A 22509-nucleotide genomic window follows, 5' to 3' on the forward strand; every position below is an offset into this window, starting at 1 on the left:
AAAACAGACAGACAAAGTACCAGCAAAACAGCCATGTCTCCTCAGTCCTTGGCAGCTCAGGGGGCAGGTCTCAAAAGTCCAGGGCAATCGAAGTGGCCTCCAGCAATTCTCTCAGTCTCTCTCTGCCTCCACGAGGTGCTACTTCCAAAAAAAAGTTCTTCTGCCTCTCTCTTGTCTCTCCAAATCTATGTCACCAGCTCCTCCCAGTCAGGACTTTCTTTTCACATCAACAAGTCCATCCCACAGATGGGATTAACAAGCTCTGGGTTTTAACACAATCAATTTGAAAACCAAGCCAATACAGGGGGATCTTTAAATGCCATTACTATCACAGTATTGTAGTCCTTGTGGCCACGAATTTCTATTCTTTGGGGTTCTACATCAACTTGTGAAGTTGCATTTTTCTTCTGGGTTTATTTCTTGTATCTCTTGTCCATAGTATTTTTTCATTGTCTTTGGTATTTTCTGGGGTTTACTTTTAACTCCAGCCTTGGTTTCTGCAATCTGGCTTTCTGTGTTGGCTAGAACCCAACTTATATTCTTGGGTGGTGTGGGCAGGCCCTTCTTGGTCCTTTTTGTCTTGGATGAGGCTAGGTCCTACCTTCTGTAGGAATTCTGAGGTTTGACTCAGTACCCTTGGGGCTTAACTTAGATTTTGACCTTGGCTCCTGTTTCTTTGCAGAATTCCAACCTGGGAGTTGCCTCTGTCCATTGCTGTGCCTTTGGTAGACCCCAACCAGATGTTGATTGTCAGACCCCTCACAATACTTTAGGTCCTTTGCTTCCCAGGTGCTGCCCAGGCCCTTTCTCTAGCTGTGGCTTGAGCATGTTCTACCTAAGTGCTGTTCTGGCCCTGTCTGCTGTAATTGCTTGGGCCCAGTACAGGTCTGGCCCTCTTGCAGAGGCTGTGCACAAACTGACTGGGCCCTCTGTTGGGCACTCATCTGACCCCATTTCCTGCAAACTTAGAGCTGCCTGGTCTCCACTGTACACTAGTCTGGCCTTGTCCCTTTTCCTGGCAGGGGCATGGGCTGCCCAGGCTAGGACAATAGTCTGGCTCAAGCATTTGCTGTGGGACTGGACTCTGAATGTTTTACCTTCCACCTACGTGGTACTGATAAATTACCTTATCCTTGCCAAAGCTTTGGTTATAGGCTTTATTTTTACATTTTATCAGTTCTGGGCAGTGCAGTTTAAAGGAGTACATTGACATGTCAAAAAAGATCCTGAAAGCAATCAAAATAGTGAAAGTCGATGTCATATGTTTAGCATCATAACCTTTTCCAGAACTGCCTTATGTTTTGGTCCTGCCAAGAATGTTATAATCATCCCTTTTAGGGAGGAAGCATATAGGAAATACTTTTGCCTATAATTAGTAGAGGGAAGTACATTTATCTAATATTTGAGTCCTGAGCCCCATAACTCGTGAGAGGTACAATAATTAAAAGATCTATGGAAACTTGAAGATAAAAAGAATGTGATTTCCAGATAGAAAAGTAGGGGAAAGATAGTTTGGAGCTCTTGGTAGAACAAGAAGAAAACCTCAAATCTTCACTCAAGTCTTGTTATCACTGAATCCCAGAATCCTGGTTCCATCCCTAGAAAATGATTTAATTTGTCAAATACATGGGAGGGAAGATTCTACTTCACTTGCATGGAAATGGGACAAGAATTTTCCTGGTAATCATGTCCATGTGTTTCCTAATTTAGTTAGATGGGGAGGCAGAGGCAATCTCAAAATTAGATTTCTCACATTTAGGGCTAGAGTGGCTGTGATATTTTCTCTTGCAAAGATGAAACTAATTGTTATTGGGAGGATTTGAAAAAAAACGCACTCTTTGATGTTTGGCCATTTTCAAGAAAGAAAACTCGATGGATGTAATAATCATGCAAGTCTAAGTATTTAGTATAGCTGTTATTGGTTATGTATGCTCTCAATTCATTCAGCAAACGTTTATTAACTTCCTCCTTTGTTCTGGGCTCTGTACTAGGCACTGGAAATACAAAAAAGAAAAATGGAGCTCTGTCCTCAAAGAGCTTACATTCTTGTAAGCTTAGAAGGAAATGACATTTACACAAACAAATAAGTTCAAAATACATATAAATGCCAGCTTTTTTTTTTTTTTTTAGTGCTAGCCGCTGGATCAGTAGAAGCAGAGGATTTGAAGGCAGCTATGAATTCTGTCAGGCAGTTGCAAGGAAAGGGGTGCATTCTAAGGCCAGAATGAGCTTAGTGGATTTATCGAAACATGAACAGTTTAGGGAAAGATGACAAAGTGCCCTTTAAGTGAGGGGTTCTAAACCTGGGATCTATGCATTTGTTTGTTTTAAACATCAATAACTGAATTTCAACATAATTGGTTTTCTTTGCATTTCATTTTATATATATATATATTTAAAATATTATTCTGAGAAAGCATCCATAGGGCTTCACCAGATTGACAGATTGACAGACATAAAAAAAAAAAAAAAGAAACCCTGCTCTGAATATTTTTAGGTCACATAGGAAAAGCCTACATTATTTACATTGTCATGTGACCCTCATGCAGGTTTCGTGTTAAGAATGGTAGTTAAAACTTTTTTTAGTTAACTAACTGTTAAACTAACTGTTTAGTTAACTTTATTTTACTTAGGGTAAAAATAATCTTTCATGCACAAGACTTCTATGGAAAGGGTGTAGGGAAATTCCACCAAACATTCTTTCTACCAGTGTTGGTTTTTTTTTTTTTGTTATTGTAATTTGTTCTTCATTCTCAACAAGGACCATGACATCAGGTGATGCCATGGCATGCAAGTAAATTGGATTTAAATGAGGGAGGGCAATGTAAAGCCACCAGCCTCTCTTTATCCTTCAGACCCATCAGGACCCAGTGGCAAGATATAGATGGCCCTGGATGTAGTGGGAGACATTGGCCTTTTTAAGCTAAAGTCTTTAAAAGGTCAATGTAGATTGGCACCTGCCCCTTTAATGTATAGTCTTAGAGAATTACTTAGGGTTAAATGACCAGTCCATGGTATAAGAAGTATGTGTAACCATATGAACACAATTACAAAACCCTTTTCACACAAATAAAATAGATCTAAACAACTGGAGAAATATTAATTGCTCATGGGTAGGCTGCGCCAATATAATTAAAATGACAATTACTTATTCAGTGCCATACCAATCAAATTACCAAATAATTATTTTATAGAGCTAGGAAAAATAACAAAATTCATCTGGGAGAGCAAGAATGTCAGGAGAATCAAGGGAAATAATATGAAGGAAGACAGCCTAGCAATACTAGATTTCAAAATTATATTATAAAGTAGTAATCATGAAAACAATCTGATACTGGCCAAGAAAGCAAGAGTGGGGTGGATTAGTGGAACACATTAGGTACGTGACACACAGTAGTAAATGACCATAGAAATCTAGTGTTTGATAAACTGAAAGATCCAAGATTTTTGAGTAAGAACTCACTGTTGACAAAAATTGATGAGAAAACTGGAAGCAGTTTGGTAGAAACTAGATATAGACCAATATCTCACATTGTATGCCAAGATAAAGTCAAAATGGGTACATGATTTAAACAAAAAGGGTGATATTATAAGCACACGAAGGGAGCATGGAAAATGTTACCTGTTAGATCTATGGATAATGGGAGAATTAAGGCCAAACAAGAGGTAGAAAGGATCACGGGAAATAAAATGGATAATTTTGATTACATGAACTTTGCACAAACAAAACCAATGCAGCCAAGATTAGAAGGAAAGCATGATGGAATGGCTAGGTGGCTCAGTGGAGTCAGGAGGACCTGAGTTCAAATCTGGCCTCAGACACTTAACATTTACTAGCTGTGTGACCTTGGGCAAGTCACTTAACCCCAATTTCCCTGCCTTCCCCCCTCCAAAAAGAACAACAAAAAAAAGAAAGCAGGAAAGTGGGGGGGGGGGATTTTATAGGAAGTTCTCTTATGAAGGCTTTGTTTCTCAAATATATAGGGAACTGATTCAAATTCATAAAAATATAAGTCATTCTACAAATGATAAAGGGTCAAAGGATATGAAAAAGCCACTTTTAGAAGAAGAAATCAAAACTTGTGATATGAAAAAATGCTCTAAATCATTATTGATTGGAGAAATGCAAATTAAAACAACTCTGAGGTACCATATCACAACTATCAGATTGGCTAATATGACAGAAGAGGAGAATGACATGTTGGGAAGGATGTGGAAAAATTGTGACACCAATGCATTGCTGGTAGAGTCAGAACTGATCCTCCCATTCTGGAGAACAATTTGGAACTATGTCCAAAGCACTATAAAATTGTGCATAGCCTTTGACCCAGCAATACCATTACTTAGGGCTGTGTCCTAAAGAGTTCAAACAAAAGCAAAAAGGGTCTATTTGTATAGATGCCACTTTTCATGGTGGCAAAGAATTGAAAATTGAGAGGATGCCCATCAAATTGAGGAACAGCTAAAAAGTTGTGGTATATGATTATGATACTTTATTGTGCTATAAGAAATGACAAATGGTGTGGCTTCAGAAAAACCTGGGAAGACTTATATGATCTGATATAAAGTGAAACAAGTAGAAGCTGGAGAACACTGCACATAATAACAGCAATATTGTACGATGATCAACTGTAAATGACTTAGCTTTTCTGATTGCTACAACGGTTCAAGATAATTCCAAAGGATTCATGATGAAAAATGCTATCTGCCTCCAGAGACAAAACCTATAAAGTCTAAGTGCATATCAAAGTATACTTTTTTCACTTTAAAAATTTTTCTTGGGGCGGCCAGGTGGCTCAGAGAGTAAGAGCACCGGCTCCAGTGTCGGGATGACCTGGGGATCAAATCCAGGCTCAGATACTTAGCACCACACCCAGATATAACTGGCCGTGTAAGGTTGAGCAAGTTACTTAACCCCGATTGCTTAAAAAAAATTTTTTTTTCTTACCTTTTTTTTGCAACATAGTTAATATAAAAATATGTTTTCTTGATTTCACATGTATAATTCAAATCACATTTGCTTTCTCAATGGGTGAGGGAGGGGTGGACTGGAGAAAGAATTCAGGAATAGTTTTTAAAATAAACATTAAAAACAAAAAGAATAATTTTAAAAGAGTATGTGTTAGAGACAAAACTTGAACCTAGGTCTTTTTGACTAGGAAACCAGCTTTATCCACCAAGTCAAAAAGTTTCTCTCCGCATGAACTTTTGAAGATGCTGGTTTGTATTTTTATTCTGGTTTTGTAGAATCAATACTGCATTTATTTTGGGGGCTTTTTTTTTTTTCCAATTAAGAGCTACAAAAATGTATTGTGTAAAGTTCTCCTGGAGCTTAGTGTTTTCTCCTGATTTAATTTTCACTTTCTAATTGTACCCATTTTTCCATGTTTATTTAATAGTGCTTTCATTTAATATCCAAAGCAAAGAAACTAAATCAATTGTCTAGAAGATTTCTAGGTTATATATACTTTTTTTTAAAGATGAAAAACTCACTATTCAGCATTACCTGTTCTCTCTCTAAATTAAAATAATACATGAATTTTCTTTCTTTGAACTTAACTTTACAAAGAAAACTAACATTCTTGAGTTTAAAATGGGTCATGAAGTTGCCAATGAAAACTTTATTTTAAAAAAAAAAAGGGTTTATTTATAGTGTGAGTCAATCAAATACTCAAATGAATCTCAATATGTCATTAATTCCAAGCTCCCTCTCACAAAGCAGATTCTCACAAATTTGTTCCTGCCCATCCTGTGTGTCTCTAGTTCATATCTTCCAATAAGTTTACCTCCAGGGATCTATCTGTTGTGCTTGGGGGCCTTCCTCAGTTTCTTCTGACATTTTTCATGGTACCAGTGGGTACTCTGGCCATCTGTCATCCCTCGCTTTCACTGCATTACTGTCTATCTGCTCTTATCATGACTAGATAATACTTTACCCTCAGTTGTTTCTCATGCAGCTGCATGTCCCTCTCCATTGCCTTCTGTGTGATATACATATATTTTTTTATATACATACATTTTTGATTCTTCAGAAAGTTGCATTCTATATCTAGTTGGTACATAGCAACACTGATAAAATCCTGGTATTAAAAGGATGAACCTTTGCTTTCAGTGAAAGTCTGGGGTTAATAAAGAAGCTTTGCTGTTTGACAAAGGCAAAAGCAATCCCCTCTCCTCTTCCTCTTCAAATCTGGACCCCATTTGTCGCCCATCTGTATCATCTGTGCTAGGTATATTTTACTCATGTACAAGCTCTCTAGGTTCTCTATCCAAATGCATGTTGAAATTTGGGCGACATACATTCTGCAACTACATGGTCCTTCCTGTGTGGACGGTCAGGCCAAAATCCTTTAAGGGATAACAGATCCCTTCTGGGAAGCTCTGTCTGTGTCTTGACACACTCAGCACAATATCATCTGCAAACAAGAATAAATGAAAGACCTCACTATCCACAGGAAATCTCTCCTCCATTTTGGACACCATGGTGGATCTCCTCTATTGCTGAGGCAAACATCTGATAAGTTTACATCACCCTGATGTTGATGTGTCTATGGGAGACACTTTGTAAAAGCGCCCATTGGGAGACATTTTGCTTATCAAATCAAATGCTTAAAAAAAATCAATAAGCCATAAGCACAGTAGTATCTGGTGTTTTCTTCATTTTTCAATAAGTTCTGAAATGCTAAAGCTGTGGTTCATTGTTGACTCTTACTTGTGAAAGCCTGCTTGTTCCCCAGTAAGGCACTTTCCCCAAATTTATTCTTTTTAGTATTCTTTTTACCACCTCAATTGATCTTATTGGTAGGGGGTAAAAGCTCATTCAGCTGTGGTGCAATTATATAATGCAATAATTTTTTATTTATTCAGCTGAGACAGATCGCATGTTGAGAGAGAGAACGTGGCATAGAGAAAGCTTCCCTTAAACTGGAGGTCAAACCAGGCTTATTTGGGTCAAACTCAGAGCTTGTCCTGGGAACCAGTTCTGCCTTCAGTACATACTGGCTTGTGTGACTCTGGTCTCGTTACGATCTCTGCAGTTGATATCCACAGAATGAGGTAGTTGGGCTGTATGACCTTTGAGGTTCTTTCCAGCTCTAAATTCATGACCTTATTTGTTAGGGGGCGCAGTAGACAGAGCACTGGACTTGGGAGTCAGACAGACCTGAGTTTGAATCCAGCCTCACTTAATAGCCATGTAACCCTGGGTAAGTCACTTAGCCTCTTTTTTTTTTTAAGGTTTGTTTTTAGGAAAAAATTGGATAATATGTGTAAGGCACTTTGTAATCCTTAAAGTGCTATATAAATGTTAATTATCATTATAATAATAGTATTTGTTACTTTTATAATCAATAGCAAAATTGCATTTGTTGGACAATTAGCTTCTGTCAACTAATTTAGGAAGCACGAGGAGACCTAGTCCAGAAGGGTGTCATGAATTCATGACCAAAAATGGATGGTAATATTAATAATAATAAGTAATAATAATGAGGTTTATATGACAATTTAATGTATAAACAGTGTATTGCATATATTCTTTGTTGTTCTCAACTGTGATCCATATTTGGTTTAGTAGGGGGTAAATGCCCCTAAACTCCTCATCCTTGCTGGTTTCAATAATTCTATTGCACCTAAATAACCATCAAATAGCTTTTGAAAGTCCAGTTGACCTGGAGGCCAGGGAGGAAATCATGCAAAATCATCCCATAAATCGCTCCTTTCTCCCCTGGCCCTGCCTTATTCTTTCAAGGAGGTTTTTATGTAAGTCAATATGCTGAAAGATGGTACTTTGAAGTAACCTTTCCAAGACATTAAGACGTATTCCTGCAGTGCTTTCAGATTGATTGGTCAGATGGTATATTCACATACTCTAAATATGTTAAACAAGTTAGTGCGTGTCTAGTAAGTAAGCCATTGACAACAGTTGACTGAGTGAATAAATTTTTTCCCAAGAAGGAAAAAAAAAAGCATACAATTTGCATGCATCTAAAGATAATTGCAAATATGCTTGCTTTATTTACATAGATGTATAGAAAATGCCTGTGGAAATACCAGACAAACTCAATCAAACCAGGACATTGATTTTAAATAGACCAACGTTGGTGATCCTTATACACAATGCAATCTGTAATTCACATTTCCTTCTGTTTATTTTCTTAAGCAAGTAAATACATGTTTAACCTACCACTAAGAGTCCTACTAGTCTGACCAGATGTGAATTTCCTTGATGAAGTTATTCTCACACCAAGAAAACCGGGGTTTGGGGTTTTGTCGCCTGTCACTTATTTAAACGAGTAGAAAGATAGCATGCTTTGGGATATCAGCCAGAATACCAGTCTACACATGACCTTAATGAGAGCACAGCTAAAGAAAGTCTCTACTTTCCAGATAATCATGAATGACATAAAAGAATTACAAGCAGGCACCGAATGGGAGGCACTTTTATGGGAAATTGGCTAAATCAGGCCAAACCAATTTTCAGGTTCATTAATGTCAGTCAGGGCTTTAGCAGCTCTATGAGGGTGGTGGGGAAGCATTAAGTGGAGTGGGTTTTGAGCTACAGTGAAAATGTCTCATGAGTATTTGTTTCATTAAGAGAAAAGATTTTTCCATGACTGAGTCTGACTCTGAAGACAATTCTGGGAACACAATTTTAAGTGCTTTAAATGTGTAATTCAGAATAATTTCAGCCCTGGGAAGAAACATAATAGCATATCACATAAACAGCCATGGGCTAATGAAAATATTTTCTTTTTGGATAGCTCCAACCTGAACAGTATGCCTGCCCAGGCTACAGATTCAACTTTCCCAATGTAGACTTTACCTTGTTCATTTTGTAGGATTTGGAACTGGAAGGGACCTTAGAAGGGACCTCATTGAATGCACTTCCCTCAACTTATAGATCGACCCAAAACCAGATGATAAAATTGAGACTTGCCCAAGGTTGCCTAGCAACAAGAAGCAGAGCTAGAATTCAAATCCAGGGCTCTTTCTACTGTGTCAGTCCGGAATCTAGGATAGATCCTCCATGGACAGTTGATTGGAAGGATGGGAACAAAAAACCCCTAGGGGGAGAAAGCAGATAGATTGTGATCTCCATGAGTGAGATGAATGGAAACACTGTTAACACCATAGTTCCACTGAAGTAAGATATGGGCCATCCAGTTGAGAGGTGATGGTTTTATCTGTTAAAGCAGCTTCCCCTTTAAGGCACACTCTCTAGGGAGAATTAAATTCAGCTCTCCTGAGGATGTATTAAGCACCAGTTATGTGTAAGCCATTGCACTAGATGCTAGGTACACAAAGTTAAGTACAACACAGCCCGTGTGCTCTCAGAATACATTTCCCACTTCTTTGCTTCAGGACTGCAGAATCCTAAGGTGACAAATGAGGTTGAGTAATGTCATATTTATTTTTTCCAGTTAGCTGGGGTTGAGAGTGGTGGGCATAGTAGTAAGAAAGGCTAGTCACTGGATATTCCATTTTCTTCTAATGAAAGCAAGAGTTGTTTCCCATATGTTCCTTTATGCAGGAGAAATTGTTCAGGGAAGGAATATTCATTATAATCAAGAGTATTTGGCAGCTGGGTCCAAAGTGAAGTCAGCCAGCAAACATTTATTAGCACTTCCTGTATGCCAGGTAGGAGAGGCGAGGTGGTGCAGTGGATAGAGAACTGGGCTTGGAGTCAGGAAGTCCTGAGTTTGAATCTGGCCTCAGACACTAGCTGTGTGACCCTGGGCAAGTCATTTAACTCTGCCTCAGTTTCCTCATCTGTAAAATGAGCTGGAGAAGAAAATGACAAACCACTCCAATATCTCTCCAAGAAGACCCCAGATGGAGTCATGAAGAGTTGGACAAACAATTGAACAACAAAAATGTGCCAGGCAAGACAGTTCTTCCTCTTGCAGACCTCGGAGTCTAATGGGGGAAACAACATGCAGACAACTAGGTACCAACAGAAAGGGTAAAGTGCAGATCATTGCCGAGGGAAGGTACTAGTCGAGTTTCTCAGACGCAGGAAGAGGAGGTGCAGGGGGAGCAGGTGCCTGGACCTCATCGGCCTCCTGCTTGGCCATCCGAAGCCGCCTGGCTTTTCTGGGATCAGGCTCGGGGGTTTCCTCTGACCACCTCCCCACGCGCCGTACCCCCTTGGCCACCTTAGGGGCATTCCTGCAGGGGTTGTGGTCATAGATGACCAGCTTCAGGCCTGACAGGTGAACCAGGCTGGGAAAGTAGGAGATGTTGTTTCGGTCCACATCGATGACCTCCAGGAAGGGCATGTGCAGCAGCACCGTGGGGAAATCAGTCAGCAGGTTGCCCGAGAGCCAGATGGTCCTCAGCTCCTGGAGTCTGTTCAGCTGCCCAGGAAGGAGGCGCAGGGCGTTGGAGCCAGCGTGCAGGGTTTTCAGTAAGCTCAGCTCACAGATGACCTCGGGCAGTTGGGTCAGACAGTTATTCTCTATCCAAAGGGTCTTGAGGTTCTGCAGCAAGCTCAGCTCCAAGGGCAGGTCCCGCAGCTTATTGTTCCCTAAGTAGAGGATACAGAGCTGCTTCAGGGTGCACACCACCGGAGGCAAGGCCTTGAAGCTGTTGAAATCCAGGGCCAGGATCTGAAGGTTCTGCAGCTGCTCTAGATCCCGAGGCAGGCTGTTTAAATTGTTGTCACTCAGGTAGAGTTTTACCAGCTCCTTGAAGGAGCACACGTGCAAGGGGAACCTTCGCAGCTGTCTGCTGCTCAGGTCCACCATCTTGTCCAGTGGCATCTCCTGGACGTCTCCAAGCAGGTAGTTCTGGCACTCATTGGTGGGGACAAAGGCAATGAGGGCCCGGATGGTGTTCCCCATCCTGAGACTGGGCGCATGGTGAACACCAGCCTCCCACAGAAGCAGAATTAGGGATCTGAGAGCATTCAGGGTCCCAGATGGCTCCAATGGCATTTCATTCCGTCCTATTATAACCTGTTGTTTGTGTGGTAAGAGCCGTTCATCTTGAGGGCAGCAACATGTTCCTGATAGCAGAATGAGTGTTGGGTGACAGACAGAGGGCCACTTGGGAGACCAGCTCGGACTTGTCCAGAGCTCACCGCCAAGCAGCTCTTTTATCGCTGCTTTCTAAACCTGTCCTTGGCCGAAGATAAGGGGGAGAAGATTTGGGGAGACGATATCAGCTGACTGTCTGGGGTGAGCTGCAAAGCTGGAGGTGAGGGCTGACCCGCCAGAGTAAACTTCCTCCAGCATCTATTTTTAAACAAAACTAAACAGTTTCTGACTTAAAACAAAATGTACAAACGAAACGTTATTGACACCCAAAATACATTATTCACCCAAAATACGTTCCCCTAAACACTGAATGGAATCACCTACAACTTTATGGTGTTTGGTCATCAGTTTCTACTTTTGCTGTTTGCCAATTGTGAACAGAAGAAAGGAGCGATCTTCGAATGTATGGTACTGGAAATGTCCTGAATTTTGTTCCCTTTTTGTATTGTCATTATTTACTTTGTTGTAAATCATTGTGTATGCCTGGCAGCTAGAAGGTACACTGGGCTTGGAATCAGAAAGACTAATTTTCATGAATTCAAATCTTGCCTCAGACACTTAATAGCTGTGTGACTCTGAGCAAGTCACTTAACTCTGCCTCAGTTTCCTCATCTGTAAAATGAGTCGGAGAAAGAATTGGCAGACCACTCCAGTATCTCTGCCAAGGAAACCCCACATTGGGTCACAGAGTCAGACACGACTGAAAATGATGGAACAACAAATTATTAAAGAACTGAATACAAATCTGTTTTTTGGAAAGCTCATTTTGAAGACCATCAGGATCACAGATTTAGAACGAGAAGGGGTCTTATGAAGATTTGAACCCAGATCTTTCCTGATGCCAAGTTCAGTCCTTTGTCTATTCCTTCCTTTGCTTCTTTTTGGTCCTGTCCCAGCTTCCCATGGTTACCTACTGAGGCAAATGCTCTTCACCAACTTTTCCCATTGGTTCTCTATTACATCAAGGATCAAATGTACAGTCCTCTATTTTTCATTTAAAGTCATTTGTAATTCGGCTCCTTCCTATTTTTCCAGTCTTTTTACAGGTTACTCCTTCCACATACTCTGTGACCCTGTGACATTTTGGCCTCTGACACAACACTGTATCAGTGAATTCCAATAAAATCATATTTGGGACCAATGTAAAATCCTCCGTTTGACATTCAGAGCCCTTAGTAATTTGGTTCCTTTCTACCTTTCCAGTCTTCCTATACCTTCTTCTCCTCCATATTCTCTGTGATTCAGAGACGCTGGTGTCCTGGCTGTTCCTCTCCAGACTCTGGGCATTTTCTTTTCTTTTCTTTTTTTTTTTTTTAAGCAATTGGGGTTAAGTAACTTGCTCAAGATTACACGGCCAAGTGTTTCTGGGTGGGTGCTAAGTGTCTGAGCCCGGGATTCGATCCCCCAGGTCATCCTGACACTGGAGCCGGTGCTCTTACTCGCTGTGCTACCTGGCCGCCCCAACTCTGGGTATTTTCACTGTCCATCTCCCTTATCTGGAATGTTCTCCCTCCCCCCTCTCTGCCTCATGGTTTCTCTGGCTTCCTTTAAGTCTTACCTAAAACCCCACCTTGGAAAGGAAGTCTTTCCTATTCCCCCTTAAGTCTAGTGCCTTCCCTCTATTGTCTCCAGCTAATCTCATCTGCATTTCTTCTGGAGTGTATAGAACATTTGGAAGGACTAGCACCTCTTGTGTAGGGGCTTGTTGAGCCCTTTTCAGGGCTACCTTTGGCGCCCACCTGTTACCTCATTCTCACCTTTGGCTCCAAGAAGCTGTCGCATGTGCAGGGGGTACACCTCAGTAAACTGTCTCAGGTGGGCTCTAGCGGGCTAAGGGTAACCAGTGGGCTTCAAACCCATTGGTGAATTAGGGGCATATCTACCCAAAGCATGTGAAGACGTCTTCAAGATGAGAACAATTTGTTCCAACAGTCACAAGGGCAGCTGAAGCAGCGAAGCGCTTAGAGCTTGGTCAGGCACGGAAGGTGCCAAAGATATCCGCTACATCGTGGGTCACATGGCTGGTTGCCTTGACTTTGGTCTTGCCGCTGGACTCCAATGACTCACAAAGACAGAGTGAGGCTGACAACTTTGCACAATTCTGCCTCATTTAAATCCTATACACATGCAAGTCGGGAAGGACATCCCCCATCATCATGGTTCACTTCAAGAAGGAAGGACAAGCAATAAAAACAACAGCTTTAGCCCAGTGACTGGCACTAGTAATTGCTAATTGACTATTTGAATGACACAGTCGGGGCATTAGCTCTCCTCTTGTTTCCTTGAGAAGTTGGCCCCCCAACGCACATTTTGAGCTCCCTACTCAGTATAACCATAAATAGTCTGAGGGTTGTGTCTGGACCATGATTTATAGCAGCTATTAGAATCTTTTCCTCTGAAGACTTGAGAAGGGTATCAGCCTGAGGGTTCACACTGCCCTCCCTGATCCAGGGCTAGAAATTACCTGAAATTGTTGACAGCTCTGATGATCTCCAGGAAACCAGGGAAGATTCTGAGTACTGTATCAGCTCTCGGCTAATTGAGGAATGCCTGTATCTCGTATGCTAGAGGATGTGTGGTGATCACATCTGACTCTGGAGTTGGTGATGTTGACAGGGACATTCATGAAACTGAATTCGTGCTGCAGACGTGGTATTCATCACATGAGCCTACGTGCTGGGAGTTAATAGTAAAATCAAAGAAGTCACACTCTGGCAGCTGCTATTAATACTACTAGCTAGGACTTCTCTTCCTGAATCCTCACTCTTAATCTCATCCAGCTGACTCCTCCCCAGTCCAGCCCAAAGCACCAATTGCCAGGGCAATTCCAGATTGCCCTTTGGAACATACATATAAGACATCATATCATATAAAACGTATTTTTGTATATATTAGTTACTAGGAAAAATAATAGAAATATCTGTGTCACACCTATCATATTGATCAGACTTAGAAGCCAAGAAAGGAAAATGACAATCACTAAAGGGAATGTGGGAGGGAAGATTTAGATAATTTTTAGATAAATTCTATTTATACATCCTTAACCTTTCTCCATTCTTACTAGCCTCTTGCATATCTTGAATTGTATTTCCCACTGACACCTCAAATTAAACAATTCAAAAGTGAATGGAATTACTTGCCTTCCCCTGTCTCTCCAGTCCATCTCCTCTTTTTTTTTTAAATTTTTGCTTTTTGGAGGGCAATTGGGGTTAAGTGACTTGCCCAAGGTCACATGGCTAGTTTTTGTGTTAGGTGTCTGAGACTGGATTTGAACTCAGGTCCTCCTCACTCCAGGGCTGGTGCCACCTAGTCACCCCCCATCTCCTTTTTCTAACTCCCCTATTACTGACAAGAATACAGCCACCCTATCAGTCACCCAGGAGTGGTGTGGATGTGGCATTCAGGGAGGATAGACACCTCTCATGTGAGGTTTTGTCAAACCCTTTTCAGGGTTATTCATCCACCTTTGGTATCTACCTTTCACCTCACTCTCATCTTTGACTCTAAGAAGCTATAAAAGATCTCCACAAATGAGTTAAACTAGGTTGAGAGTAATCAATAGACCTCAAACCCATCAGTGAGTTAGGGGGGTGTCTACCCTGAGAGAAATGATTATCAATAACCAATTTTGGGGGAGATCGAGGCTTTTTTCCTGTGCTATTTCCTTGTTTGAAGCCTGGCTTTTGAAGGACATTACTGACCTCTGCCAAAAATTTACTCCACTTAGACTATCTTTTCTAGGTGAATTCCTGCCCATTGTGTTCTACTCAGGTTTGGGTGGGGATAAATTCTTTTATTAAATTGGTCAAGACTGGTGTAATTTGGAAGTAAATGATGTGATCAAAGTCAGTTCCCCTAGCCCCTCATTAGAATGGGTCCACCCCATTATAATATTCATTTTCTCTCATTATTTGTTAACCAATCAGAATCAATTGCCATCTTCAGGAAATAACCACTCTTCCAATGGCATATAAACATTGAGGGGATTCCATGAGGAGGCTTTGGCTTTCAAAAGTGTCATTGACCCTTTTTATTAATAATATGCTAGTTTATTGATAAAATGATTGATTACCCCAAAACGATGTCTTTCGAACTTTTTAAACATCACAACCCCAAGCATGTGAAAACTTCCCCTGGTGGAATGGGAGAATGAGAGTAACTTGTTCCAACAGCCATGCAGGTAGCTGAAGCAGGTGCTGTGAAGCCCTTAGGGCTTGGTCAGACATTAAAGATGCGAAAGTTATCCAATGCATCCCAAGCCACGGCTGTTCATTTTTACTTTTTTCTTGCCACTGGACTTTGATGATTCTGGAAGAGAGACTGAGGCTGAAAACTTTGTGGAACTGCCTCACCTAAATCCAATTCATGGGTAAGTCAGGACATCACCCCGTCATGTCATTGGCCCTCTTCCAAAAGAAGGATGGACAACAACATTCTCCGATCTTCACTTCTTATCATCCTCCCAAATCCAATCTATTGCCAAATCCTTTTGATTTTGCCTTCCCACCCTGGAGTCAGGAGGACCTGAGTTCAAATCCGGCCTCAGACACTTAACACAAAAACCAGCCGTGTGACCTTGGGCAAGTCACTTAACCACAATTGCCCTCCAAAAAAGCCAAAAAAAACAAACAAAAAAATCTACTCAATTTTAAAAAAGGGAGAGGGGGGTGGCTAGGTGGTACAGTGAATAGAGCACCAGTCAAAAGGACCTGAGTTCAAATCCGGACTCAGACACTTGACACACACAAAAAAACTAGCTGTGTGACTTTGGGCAGTCACTTAACCCCAATTGCCCTCCAAAAAATGCAAAAAAAAAAAGATTTTGCTTTCCCAATATCTTTCATATGCATTCCCTTCCTGCCTCTGACACTGCTACCATCCTGGTGCAGACCCTTCTCATCTCCAGGATCAAATATAAAATTCTTTCTTTTAAAGTTCTTTAGAACTTATCTCCTTTCTGCCTTTCCAGCCTCCTTATTTCTAATACTTTACCCTATTCCATATACTCCACGATCCAGTGACGTTGGCCTCATCATTCCTCAAATATTCCTCTCTTAATTGTTCCTGTCTCCTAATTCTGTGCATTTCTAGGCAACTGTCCCCAATATCTGGACTTCTCTTCTTCCTTATCTCTGCCTCTTGACTTCCCTGACTTCCTTCAAGTCTCTGCTAAAATCCCACCTTCTGCAAGAAGCCTTACCTGATCCCTTTAAACCTATGTGCTTTATCCCTGAGATTACCTCTAACTTATGCTATATTTATGTTGTGTCTATCTTGTTTCAATCAATCAATAATTAAGTGCCTACTATGTCCAAAAAGAGGCCAAAGGTGGTCCCAGCCTCCATGGAGTTCACCACTGTGGTTTGCATATTATTCTTAGACCTATATATACTAAAATATTCATGACAGTCCCTTTTTATTATAATAAGGAAGTAGAAACTGAGAGTACCTATCAATTGGGAATTGATAATTTACCAACAAATTATCATATATGAATATGATGAAATATCATTTCACCCCCAAGAAATGACAAAAGAGATGATTCAGAGAAACACAAGAAGAGTTATAAGAATTGATGCAGGATAATGAGCAGGAGAACAATTTATACAATGACTACAAAGTTGTAAAGAAAACCTACTTCAAAAAACTTGAGAACTCTGATCAATGGAGAGCAACCATAAGTCAAAAGGACAGATGGTGAAATATACTTCTTGCATCTTGACAGAGGTGATGGTGTTTTGAGTCACATGTTACTTATTATTAGTGAGATGCAGTTTTCTTTTATGTGGTCATTTTCCTTGTTGTTTAGTGGTTTCAGTTGTATCCAACTCTTTGTTACCCCCATTTGGGGTTTTCTTGGCAAAGATACTGGAGTGGTTTGCCATTTCCTTCTCTAGCTCATTTTACAGATGAGGAGACTGTGGCAAACAAAATTAAGTGCTTGCCCAGGGTCTCACAGTTAGTAAGTGTCTGAGGCGAGATGTGAACTCAGATGTTCTTGATTCCAGGCTCAGTGCTCTATCCACTGTGCCTTCTCTATTCACTAGCTGCCCATTTTACTTTTTTCATTATTTCTCTTGAGGTTCTATCATATGTTCCCTAAGTGGGCAATACAGTCCCCTGGGGGACACTGGAACAATCCAGGGGGTGTTGAATAAGGAGGCAGTGGAAGCATAAGATAAGAAGAGAATTTTGAAATACTGTTTGTACATGTTTCATCAGTTGTGCAACAGAGTTAAAGTTGTAGCGATTACATTATTTTTCAAATAAATACACAAAATGCAAATTATAGCCAATCACTGATTAAGTCTGCTGATAGGTCTTAACATGTAAGTGTTGGTAGGTGAGTCTGTCATGCATTATTGGGAAGTCCAGCATGCATCCACAGGAATATGTGAGTGTAATGACTTGTTTGTAATACAATACTATATAGTTATGACAATATTGTCATCAAGATTTCAATTTAGAAACCCCCCCACAAATTTATAATAATTATAACAATTAATTAATTTAAGATGCATCTTTTAAAAATATATATTTTATATTTTTTTGAAATTACTCAAATTAAAAAAAAACTGTTAAAGGGTTAAAGAAAGTAGATTTCCAGGGGGGTACTGAGTAATTTTTTTTAAAAGGAGATGGTAGATCAAATAAGACCTTCTTTTCCTCCAAATGAATCTTTTTAAAATTTTATCTATTTCTAGAAAGTATTTCTTTGGTGATTTGATTGGTATAACAGTAAATATGCAAATTAATTTAGGTAGTACCTTCTTTTTTCTTATATTGGCATAGCACAACCATGAGCATTGACTTATTTAATGTCTTCCTTTATTTCAGTAAATAATGTTTTATTGATCACATGACTAGCAAGATGACTTTCTACAGTTGCTTTCTACAATTTCTCCAACCCATTAAATAGATTTTAGGAAGGGAATTATGTGCTAGTGGTATAGAGTGATATTAGCTGAACTTATAAAATAGAACAGAAGCTCTGAACTAGATTAAAATCTCAGAAATGAACACCAGAGAACGTTATTACTTAAATGTGTCCTTACCTCCAACTAATTCCATAACACCCACTGTAACTGGCACAAGCAAACTTGAAGACTCTCTGTAGGGATTCCCCAGAGCGGGTCACACAACTGGTAAATATCACAGTCAAGATTCAAACCCAGGTCATCTGCCTCCAAATCCTAGGACTATATTCTGCTAGATACTCAGTGAACTTAGGAAATAAAGTGCTATGAATCTTGGGGACAGTCCATGGCCATGTCTATCCTCTTGAATACCATTTGCATCTTGAATGCATGTCAATATTTATTCTTGCTTGTGGTCAGGTCTAGCCTACATAGGTCAGAGAGGCTGCCAAATTTGTGACCACTTGGAGCTGATCCACCAGCCTCAGCCCTCTATAATCCAATGTTCTATAAATGAGGGGAGTTCAGACAGGAAGATCACTAACCAGGGAACCATGAGGCTACTCTGGTTGGTTGTGGTTTGGCTTCAGTTAGTCCTGGAAAAGTAGAAAATAAACCCAACAGAAAACAAAACAAAACACCCAACCACTCACATATTACAGTCTGAGATAGTCTGATTTTCTCTCTTTTCCACACCAAGTCAAGTCAACAAGCACATTTTAAGCCTTTACTGTGTGCCAGGTTCTGCACTAAGTGCTAAGGGTATAAGTACAAGCAAAAGAAAGAGTGCCTGCCCTCAAGGAGCTTCCATCCCAATGGGGTAGACATTCTTTCCCAGAATGGTCACTGTGTGCAAACACTCCTCATGCTCAGTTGCTTGCCTTGAATGAGGTGAATAGAAACCCAGCATGGAATTTGGGCTACCATCTTTCTCACTGATTCTACTCTCTGCTCTTCTCAGGATTTCTCTGGTTTGCATTAAAACCATTTGGAGTCATCTTCAAGAAGCAGGAATTCTGGGGGAATTTTTGAGAGAACACCAACCAGAACTCTTTGCCAGAAGGTACCTGCAACACTTCCCTTGGGAGGTGATTTTATTAGCTACATCAGTAAGAGAATAGCTTTCTGATTACATGAATGTAATATATATATAATATTATATATACATATATACACACATATATATGTACATGCACACATAAATATATAAAATTCCATCATAATAAACAAATATACTATAAATATATTATACATATATTTATATAATGTACAAGGTCCCTTATGCTAATAACTAGAGGCATTTCAGTGGAAACTACTGAATTTGGTGCCAAAAAACCTGGGTTTGCCACTTCTTGTAGAACAAGTCACTTAAACTTCCCTGGGTCTTAGTTTTCTTATCTATAAAATGACTGAGTTTGATTAAATGACCTATATAGCCATTTTTAGTTCTAAACCAGTAAGCCTATAACTGGATAGGCTCACAATTATCTCTAGTTACTATGGCTTTATAGTTTTTGAGGATCCGTGATACCTGAGGTCCTGTTTGTTCATTAGTGATAGGAGATCAGGTAAGGTAGTTATTTTCTTCTATTTTAAGAAGTCAAAAGATACAGGACATTGAAAGGGTCAGACTATGTCAATAGTTGCACCACTTTGACTAGAAAGCTTGTCTTTCAGGTATCCCCATCTTCTTTTTAAAGACATTATTATGATAGCAAAAATGTATACAGCTGAGGTTTGCAAAGTACCTAATCTCTATTATCTCATTTGAGATAATCGTGTATGGTAAGTGTTATTATTATGCCCCCCTTTTTTTTTACAGAAAAGGAAAACTGAGGCACATAGAGATTAAGAGTCTGGCCCCCAGTTAGTAAGTTTGGGACTAGACCCTCCATCTTCTGGACTCCAAATCAATCAAATCAATTCCTCTTTCTTCTACATTAGTGGTAGTCTCTTCTATTCCACCACAGCAACAGCAGCCTAACTCTTCTATGGGTACTCAAGGTCAGCCTAAAGGCTAAAAACTGATCATTTCCTTTTTCAGAAAGGGAAATTGTGCTTAGCTCTCCATGTTAGGTTAGTAAGCCTCGATTCCCCAATTTGAGACAGGCAGCTCAGTGGCACCATGGAGAGAGCACTTGCCTTTGCATCTGTAAGACTAGAACTCAAATCCTGCTTCAGGTAGTTACTAGCTATGGGACACTGGGAAAGTCTCTTTTGTTGTCTATGTTGGCCCCTCTGTGCCTCAGTTTCCTCATCTATAAAATTAAAGAGTCATACTCAATGATGTCTAGGGTCTCTTTCAGCTTGGAGAAGATGAATTAGTAAGAGAAAGTGGTATACAATTAGTTGACTCTCCACTTAGTTTTCTACATGGCTGAGGTTTTTGACTTGAGTCTGACTAATGTCCTCCTGGTCAGGGACATCGGGAGAGCCTATTGGTTTGGACTTCCCATGTGCTGATCTCTGCAGCAGTGTGACAAATCCAGACTGCACCTTGAACCCCTAGGATCCATTGGAATGGCCTGGCCAAGGATAATATTTATTTCATTCCTTCTTTTCTTCCCACCAAGTAATTGAAACACCCAAGGGGCATTAGACGTGTTGGCATTTTCTTTAGCATGACACCACTGGTGGAGGAATATATTAAAATACTGTGTTTTCCTGTTCCTGAAACAGAGTAGAGGACAAGGGTAAGAGGGATTCACCAGCAATGAGGAGGCAGATGCCAATCTCCTTTATGCATTCTCCCTTATTAAAAACACTTGAGTCAAATTCCTAAGGAAGTAAAGGTCACTTCTTCATGGAGAATGATCCATATCATGGGTCCCACCCTTTTCAAGCAGGAGGACTCCCTCTGAAAGTCAAAATATTTTTCAGACCTGCCCCTTCCCCCACATGAAAGCCATTTCACTATTATGTCCTATTGATGCTATATGAATGATGGCTACCCATTCTATGGATAATAGCTCTGAGAAAACCCTCCTCTCCCCTCCCTCCAGCAGTCTTTGTCTCAAGGTTTGGGATTCATAACTACATATTTGTTGAATGGCATTTAAAACAAGGAGCCACAAAATTTCAGCTTTGGGAGTAACTTCAGGGGTCATCTCATTCAACTCATACATGAAGAAGAATATCTTCTACAATACATCTGACATGGTCATTCAAGCCTTCACTTGAAACCCTTGAATGGAGTCTCTTCTGATAGAATGTAAGCTCCTTGAGGGCAGGAATGTTTCATTTTTGTCTTGGTATTTCCAGCAACAAATTAGGTGTGTGCCACATAGATGCTGTTTGATTAATGGGGGCTCCATCTCCTTCTCCTCCTCCTCTTCCCTCCTTTCTCCCCGATGGCGGCGGGGAGCCCCGGGGCCCACCCCAACCATGCCAACGCCTCTCAAGCGGACCCAGGAGCCGGCCCAGCTGGACCAGAAGCCGCACCGGCGGGACGCACGCGCAGCAGCCTGAGCAGCTGCAGCATCTCGAGTCCTTTTTTGAAAAACCTCCTCCTGGACTTCTCAAGGAAGATGAGACCAAACCAGACGACTGTATACCAGATGTAGCGGGCAATGACCAGACCAGAGAATTTCTGACTCATGCTCCAGCTAAAGGACTCTGGATGCCCCTGGGGTGAGAAGTCAAGGTTATGCCATGCTGACTGTAAATGGGGCAGACCCAGAACAGGTGACAAGGAATGCCCGTTCTTTATCAAAGGCAGCCAGATATTAGAACAATTCAGAGCAGATAGAACAGCTAAAGAAGGATTCTCCCTCAGAGGAAGACGGCGGTACTTCTGCTTCTTCAGAATGGAAGAAAAGTAGAAGAAACATAAGAAGACGAAAAAGAACAAGAAAAAGAAAAAAGCACACATCTAAGTCAAATGAGAGTTCAGACTCTGACTAAAAAGTCATTTCCTTTCCATCCACCTCCTTCCTCCAGAATCATAGCTGAATGCCATAGCCACAAAAGGGCTTCACTTGACCGAAAAAAGGAACCGAGAAATGTGTGCCCTTAGCATGTGGCGTTTGGCTTTTGCTACCAACAGTGATGAATTCAACAGGATGTTGAGTTGCTTATATGCCCTACTGTGGGATTCTTGTTGCCATCTTCCTTGATTATTGTAGTTTGTGATAAATTTTTGGAAGAAAATCAAGCATAAGATGTGAAGACATTCTGGTCGTTTCCAAAAGAGATTCATGAAAACAGAGGTGAGGCTGTAGACTGACTGACTTGAAAATCCTAGATCTTTAGTGGTTGAAAGTCAATGCCATCAGGTGCTGAATAATAAAACTTGGTTATATCAGAAAAAAAGTGTTGTTCAGAGAACCAGGCGAACTTGTACACAGTAATGGTAGCATAGTACAATGACCAGCTTTGACAGACGTAGCTCTTCTCAGCCATGCAATCATCTAAAACAATTCCAATGGACTCATGATGAAAAATGCTGTCCACATCTGGAGAAAGAACTATGGCATCTGCATGCAGATCGGAGCAGATTGTTTTCTCTTTTTTTCCCTTTCTTGTGGTTTTTTCCCTTTTGTTCTGATTCTTCTTTC

General features: G+C 40.6%; 1 protein-coding gene, 1 long non-coding RNA gene and 1 pseudogene across 2 annotated transcripts; 1 reads left to right on the forward strand and 2 right to left on the reverse strand.

Moving 5' to 3' along the window:
• Nucleotides 1-5632: 5632 nt before the first annotated feature.
• On the reverse strand, nt 5633-13662 carry LOC138155979 (uncharacterized). Its single transcript, XR_011167043.1, has 2 exons — nt 13501-13662; nt 5633-6416 (listed from the first exon to the last, which is right to left on the reverse strand). It is a non-coding gene; the product is annotated as an uncharacterized lncRNA (long non-coding RNA).
• LRRC10 (leucine rich repeat containing 10) lies at nt 7571-13507 on the reverse strand. Its single transcript, XM_069081277.1, has one exon. The coding sequence runs from the start codon at nt 10932-10934 to the stop codon at nt 9993-9995; it is 942 nt and encodes a 313-aa protein (XP_068937378.1). The 5' UTR covers nt 10935-13507; the 3' UTR covers nt 7571-9992.
• A 7675-nt stretch (nt 13663-21337) lies between the features above and the next one.
• On the forward strand, nt 21338-21881 carry LOC138156467 (retinitis pigmentosa 9 protein pseudogene; annotated as a pseudogene).
• The last annotated feature ends 628 nt before the right edge of the window (nt 21882-22509 follow it).

The sequence above is a fragment of the Petaurus breviceps genome, unplaced genomic scaffold (assembly GCF_028583685.1).
Source record: "Petaurus breviceps papuanus isolate PSGF00001 unplaced genomic scaffold, PetGlider_PUasm1.0 154, whole genome shotgun sequence".
NCBI lineage: Eukaryota > Metazoa > Chordata > Mammalia > Diprotodontia > Petauridae > Petaurus > Petaurus breviceps.

Bases quoted from the DNA above. Each gene is read 5' to 3' on its own strand.
- LRRC10 (XM_069081277.1), bottom strand. From the start codon at position 10,934: ATGCCATTGGAGCCATCTGGGACCCTGAATGCTCTCAGATCCCTAATT.